The sequence below is a fragment of the Carlito syrichta genome, unplaced genomic scaffold, assembly GCF_000164805.1.
Source record: "Carlito syrichta isolate Samal-C Ts95f unplaced genomic scaffold, Tarsius_syrichta-2.0.1 Scaffold136348, whole genome shotgun sequence".
In the NCBI taxonomy this organism is placed as follows: Eukaryota; Metazoa; Chordata; class Mammalia; order Primates; family Tarsiidae; genus Carlito; species Carlito syrichta.
The window spans coordinates 3499-9598 of record NW_007080444.1 but is presented as its reverse complement, the minus strand read 5'-3'; the positions used below and the strand labels follow the sequence as shown (position 1 = coordinate 9598).

At 51.3% G+C, this 6100-nt stretch overlaps 1 protein-coding gene across 1 annotated transcript; it reads left to right on the top strand.

The window, feature by feature from the left end:
- Positions 1–6: 6 nt before the first annotated feature.
- On the top strand, positions 7–737 carry TRMT12 (tRNA methyltransferase 12 homolog; the record flags this gene model as incomplete). The annotated part of the gene is given in 2 exon segments (XM_008049737.2): positions 7–193; positions 196–737. Coding segments are annotated over 2 exon segments (567 nt in total), but the record flags the coding sequence as incomplete, so codon positions are not given.
- Between the last annotated feature and the right edge of the window lie 5363 nt (positions 738–6100).

Here is a 6100-nt window from a genome sequence, read left to right as displayed (position 1 = left end):
CTTCCCAGCTCCGAGGAGGGCTGGCCGGCTGCCTGCAGGGTGCTGCGGCGCGACGCTGGGGGCGTCCTGCACGTCCATCAAAACGTGGACTTGTCCCCAGGGAGGAAGCCGCGGCCTCCCGGGAGCGGCGCGGCGGCGGAGGAGCAGGGGGCCTGTCCGCAGCAAGTGGTCACCGGCCCGCGGGAACACGGAGCTGCCGGGGCTTCTGGGAGGAAAGTACTGTCGACAGCCACCAAGCCGGAGTGGCGGAGGTGGGCAGAGTCTGCAGAAGCGCGAATTGCCGCTCTCCTCGAGCAGCTGCACGGGAAGCCGTGGAAGACACAGATCCTCCGCGTCGGGCGCGTGAAGTCCTATGCGCCCCACGTGGACCACGTCGTCCTGGACCTGGAGTGCCGGCCCTGCCCTTCGGCGGACTAGCGAGGAGGCTGCTGGACACGGGTTCCGAGTGCCAGTGGATCAGCTCGGGCTGGTTCGCACCCCTTCTATCTCCTGGTGATCCGTTTTACTATTCTGTGGCCCTGAAGGCAGGCTCTCGACCAATCCGATTCATGTCACTTGCCTTCCACGGATCATGAAGAGAGCGCGCTGCACATCTGGGTGAAGCAGCGTGGCCCCTCAAGCGAGGCTCATCTGTGCAATTCCGAATTCTGATTCGGTCCGGACGTTGGGTACGGGTTTTTACTGTTTTTTAGCCTAGGATCTCCTTGTTTGCAAATCGAAGGTTTCTTTGAACTGTCTCGCGTGACTGTTAACTCATTATCTTAAAAAGACACATTGCCGTTGCCAAAGTCACTCCAACTACAACATGGAAAACTGACAGGAAGAAGGTCCAGGGTGGAAGCAGGGAGGCCATGAGGAAGTTTCTGTAGCTGTCCAGGTGCGAGGTGATGCCACTAGGATGGTGGCAGTGGGAGGTGGATGGTTTGGAGCAGCTGTCCAACATATTTAGCTCGGGGACTGGGTTCACGGAACGCAGTTTTTCTACAGACAGGGATGGAGGGAGCAGGGACGTGCAGTCCCTGCTCACAGTCATCTGTATTTGCAGCCGCCCCCAGCGCCAGCATCACTGCCTCAGCTCCACCTCAGACCATCAGGCAATAGACTCAAGGAGCGCCCAGCCTAGATCCCTGGCATGTCCGGTTCACCAGAGGGTTCCTGCTCCCAGCAGAATCCAACCCTGGGGCTGACCTCACAGGAGGCGAGCTCAGGCGGTCATGTGAGGGGTGGCGGAGGCGGCTGTAAATACAGATGAAGCTTTGCTGCTGACTGTTCACTTCGGTGGACAGGGTGACTGGGGATGGGGAGCGGGGACATGGCCACAGAGTGGTGGAGGAGAAGTCTGTGGGGATGGAAGAAACCAAGCGCTCTCGAGCCTTTTCTCTACCTGAGTATATTCATCTACACCCCAGTTTTCTTGTAGGACTTGCTGGATTGGCCTGGTCAGGAAGAGGCATCTTACGGGACCAGGAGAAAAGGCTGAAGGAGTCAGGAGGCTCACCGAGTCCTTGTCACCTCAGACCAGGACTTGGTGCAAGCTTCCGTGTGATTTGCCAGTTAATGCAGCCACTTAAGGTGTTGTGATTTGAAACACATAGTAATTGGTTTAAGCTCCCTCAACCTTGAGTTGCTCTATTCGTTAACTGCATTAAAAAGGTTATGTGGGTATGCTGATATGAACATAGTGTGTACATCTGAAATACTGAAACACAGAAGTATAAAATGATGATAAACAAGCTGGGTGCAGTGGCTCACGCCTGTCATCCCAGCACTTTGGGAGGCCAAGACCAGAAGATTGCCTAAGCCCAGGGGTTCGAGACCAGCCTGGGCAACTTGGTGAGACCTTGTCTCTACAATAAATCAAAAAAATTAGCTGGGTGTGGTGGCACATGCCTGTGGTTCCAGCTGTTTGGAAGGCAGAAATGGAAGGTTCACCTGAGCCCAGCTGGTCGAGGCTGTGGCGGCCATGAGCATGCCACTGCACTCCAGCTTGGGTGACAGAGTGAGACTCTAGACTCAAAAAATAAAATGATGATAGGTGAGATTGGGTGCCTTCAGGGTGGTATGGCTGTATACATGATGATAAACCGAATTTTAAGGCTATTTTCTCCTACCTTGGGCACACGTAAGAAAGCCCATAATGTGTCATCCTGAACAGCCTCAGGGTACAGCCACTGCATATTGGGCAAGCTGTAAAACAGTCATTTTCAAACTAAACTGACTTAAAATGACTACAATTACGTAAGCATGTTTAAAATAATAACCCTGTTGATTTTGGAAAAGTTTGGCAGTTCTCAAAGTGCTGAACACAGTTAGCAAATGACCCATCAGTGGATTAACCAGATAGGTGAGACTGTATGATAGAGATACATATCCAAGAGACATGCAAATATGTCTACACAAAAGCTTGTACATGAATGTTTGTGGCAGCATTATTCATAATAGCCAAACAGTGGAAACAACTCAAAAGTTCACCAATTTATGAGTGAATAAGCAAAATGTCACATATCCATACAATGGAACCTGTAAAATGGAATGAGTCCCGGCGTGGTGGCCGAAGTAGGAAGATTGCTTGAGCCCAAGAATTCCAGACCAACCTGGGAAACATAAAGTGAGACCTGATCTCTCAAAAAAATTAGAAAATTAGCCAAGCGTAGTGGTGTGCACCTGTAGTCCCAACTACTTGGGATGCTGAGGCAGAAGGATAGATTGAGCCCAAGATGTCAAGGCTGTGGTGAGCTGTGATCATGCCACTGCACTCCAACCTGGGCAACAGAGTGAGACCCTGACTCAAAACAGAAAAAGTAATTTTAAAAGGAGTGAAGTACTAATTTTCTTGGGGATGGGGAATGAGAGTCTCGCTCAGTTTGGAGTGCAGCGGCATGATCATGGTCATTGCAGTCTCAACCTGCTGGGCTCAGGCGATCCTTCTGCCTCAGCCTCCTGAGTTGCTGGGACTATAAACGCATGCCACCATGCTCAGTTAGGTTTTTTTTTTGTTTTACTGTAAAGGTGAGCTCTCACCAAGTTGCCCAGGCTGGTCTCAGGCAGGGTCACTGTGCCCGGCTGAAATACTGATCAATACATGCTACACATGGATAACCCTTAAAAACACTATGCTAACTGCCTGAGCCCACGGGTTCGAGACCCGTCTGGGCAACTTGGCGAGACCTCATCTCTACAATAAATCAAAAATTAGCCAGGCGTGGTAGCACGTGCATGTAGTTCCAGCTACTTGGAAGGCTGAGGCAGAAGGATCACCAGAGCCCAGCAGGTCGAGGCTGCGGTGGCCGGGAGCGGCCACTGCACTCCAGTCTGGGCGACAGAGTGAGACTCCAACTCAGAAAAAAGAAAACACTATGCTAAGTGAAAGAAGCCATTCACAAAAGGTCACTGTAGTGTATGTAGTGTTTATATGAATCGGCCAGAACAGGCAAATCCGCAGAATTAGAAAGTTGATGGGCTGTGGGTAGTGGGGACCGGGTTCCCCAGAGGAATGAACGTTCTGAAGTTAGATGGTGGTAAGGGCTGTCCAACTGCACTACACGACAATTGTTTATGTTATAAGGGTAGACTCGTTGGCCAGGCACGGTGGCTCAGCCTGTAATCACAGCATTTTGGGAGGCCGACCCAAGAGGATTGCCTGAGCCCGCAGGTTCGAGACCAGCCTGGGCAACTTAAATAGATAAATCACAAAAACTAGCTGGACATGGTGGCATGCATTTGTAGTTCCAGCTACTTGGAAGGCTGAGACGAAAGGATCGCCTAAGTCCAGCAGGTGGAGGCTGCGGTGGCCGTGAGTGTGCTGATGCACTGTAGCCTGGGCGGCAGAGTGAGGCTCCAACTTAAAAAAAAAAAAAAAAGGGTGGACTTGTCTGCCTGCTTTGGCAGCACATATACTAAGGGTGGATTTCACAGCATGTGAGTTTTATCTCAGTAGAGCTGTTTTCAAGCAAAAACCAAGCACAGAACCTGGAGAAGCTTCCTGCGAGAAGGAAAGCTGGAGCTGAGTTTGCAACTTGAGCGGAATTAGCCAGGTCGAGGCAGAGGCAGTGAGAGCCCCTCGCCTCTTCACACTGAGCTCCTTCCGTCTCACGGACACTTTCCTTGGGTCTTGCCCTGCGGTTTTGACGGGCCCAGAGCGGGTTCATCCCGTGGGAGATGCTGAGGTTGACACACAGTGTCCGTCTCAACCCTCCTTTCTCTTAAAAAAACAAGCTGGAAAAACACAGTAGGGAATTTTCCAGCCTCTATTGAAGCTGTGGTGGCCACATGAACCAGTTCTGGCAAGGAGCTCACAGCAGAGGTCCCCAGGGGGAGCGTTGGGCTCTGACCCTGGGGACGCAGAAGACTTCTCTCCAGGTATGCTAAGGATGGTGGGGGCAGGATTGTACGACTCTGGTTTTGTTTTTCGAGTCAGTCTCTGTTGCAGGCTGGAGTATGGGGGCACACTCATAGCCACCAGTCTCAACCTACTGGTTTCAGTCGATCCTTCCACCTCAGCCTTCCAAGCTGCTGGAACCACAGGTGTGCACCACCACACATGGCTGATTCCTTAAGCTACTGTAGAGATGAGGTCTCGCCAAGTTGCCCAGGCTGGTCTCGCACTGCTGAGCTCAGGCAGTTCTCTTGTCTCCGCCTCCCAAAGTACTGGGATTACAGGCTTGAGCCACTATGCCCGGCCGCAAATAATTCGACCTGATATTCTGAATGGTGGATTAACCAAATAAATAAAACATGTATGATAGGGATAAATAATTAAAAACAGCAGTTCACGCCACCCCAAACTGGGCATCTGGAAATTAGTTCTTTTTCAGATTTTCAACTTGTTAACGAGGCCATTTAGCGGAGATACCGTGGAAATGAAAGCCTCACACGGCCTTGGAACTGCTTTTCTTTTTTGAAAAATCAAAGCGATGGAGACTGGCTGGGGTGGTGGCTCACACCTGTAATCCCAGCACTATGGGAGGCCAAGATTGGAGGATCGCTTGAGCCCAGGAGTTCGAGACTAGCCTGGGAAACACAGGGAGACCTCATCTCTGCAAAAAAATCCAAAAGATAAGCTGAGTGTGGTGGCGTGCACCTGTAGTTCCAGCTACTCAGGAAGCAGAAGCATTGCCTGAGCCCAGGCAGTTGGGCTTCAGTGAGCCATGATTATGCCACTGCACTCTAGCCTTTTTTTTTTTTCAAATAAAAAGTGATGGATAGTAATAGGATTGGTTCCCTGACTGAGAATGTAACCTGGGCTGCAGCCAAGAAGACACACAAACTTGGCCACTAGACCACCGGCCGGAGTTTTCTCTTTCCCCTTCTCTTTCACACACATTTTTGAGCCCTCAACAATGTGCTAGACATCAGGGAACAAAACAGCAAGCAAGGCTAGATCCAGTCCCAGATTCCATAGGCCTTATGCCCTCATGAGCGGGTGGGCATTCGTAAGCACACACACGCCATTTCATATGACAGGTCATATTCTAGTGAGTGCTGGGAGGAGTGGTTCTTGATGCCACAGGGACATGTGACAGGGAGCCAACCGGTCAAGGTCAGGAGGCTTCCCTGAGGACGTGACGCCTGGGCCTAGAGCTGTGGGTGAGGAGCAACTCGTGAGTGGCCACCCTTGGCAGCTCTCCAGGCTGTGTGGTTGGCGCGTGCAAGTGCCCCATGGAGCGGCTGACAGGAAGGCCAAGGTGGGTGGGGAGAGTAAGGGGTGAGTAGAAATCAAAAGAAAAAATGAAGACACAACAGCGGATATCAATAAGATGAAAAGCGAATTCTTTTTTTCCCCCCTCAGGGTGGTCTCTGTCTGTCTGCCTCAGGGATTCCAAAAAAAGCTTTCTTTAGAAGGTCGATACCTTAGATAAGCCTTTAGCCAGACCGGCCAGGAAAAAAGAGGAGAGACGGACAGAGAAAGAGAGAAACCCAAATTGCCAATGTAATGAGAGAGGTGTTACCACTAAGGATTCTACAGTTATTAAAAGTATACGGAACCGGGCTTGGGGGCTCAGCCTATCATCCCGCGCCTTGGGAGGCTGAGGTGAGTGGGTCGTCTGAGCCCGTGGGTTCGAGACCCGCCTGGGCAACTTGGTGAGACCTCATCTCTACA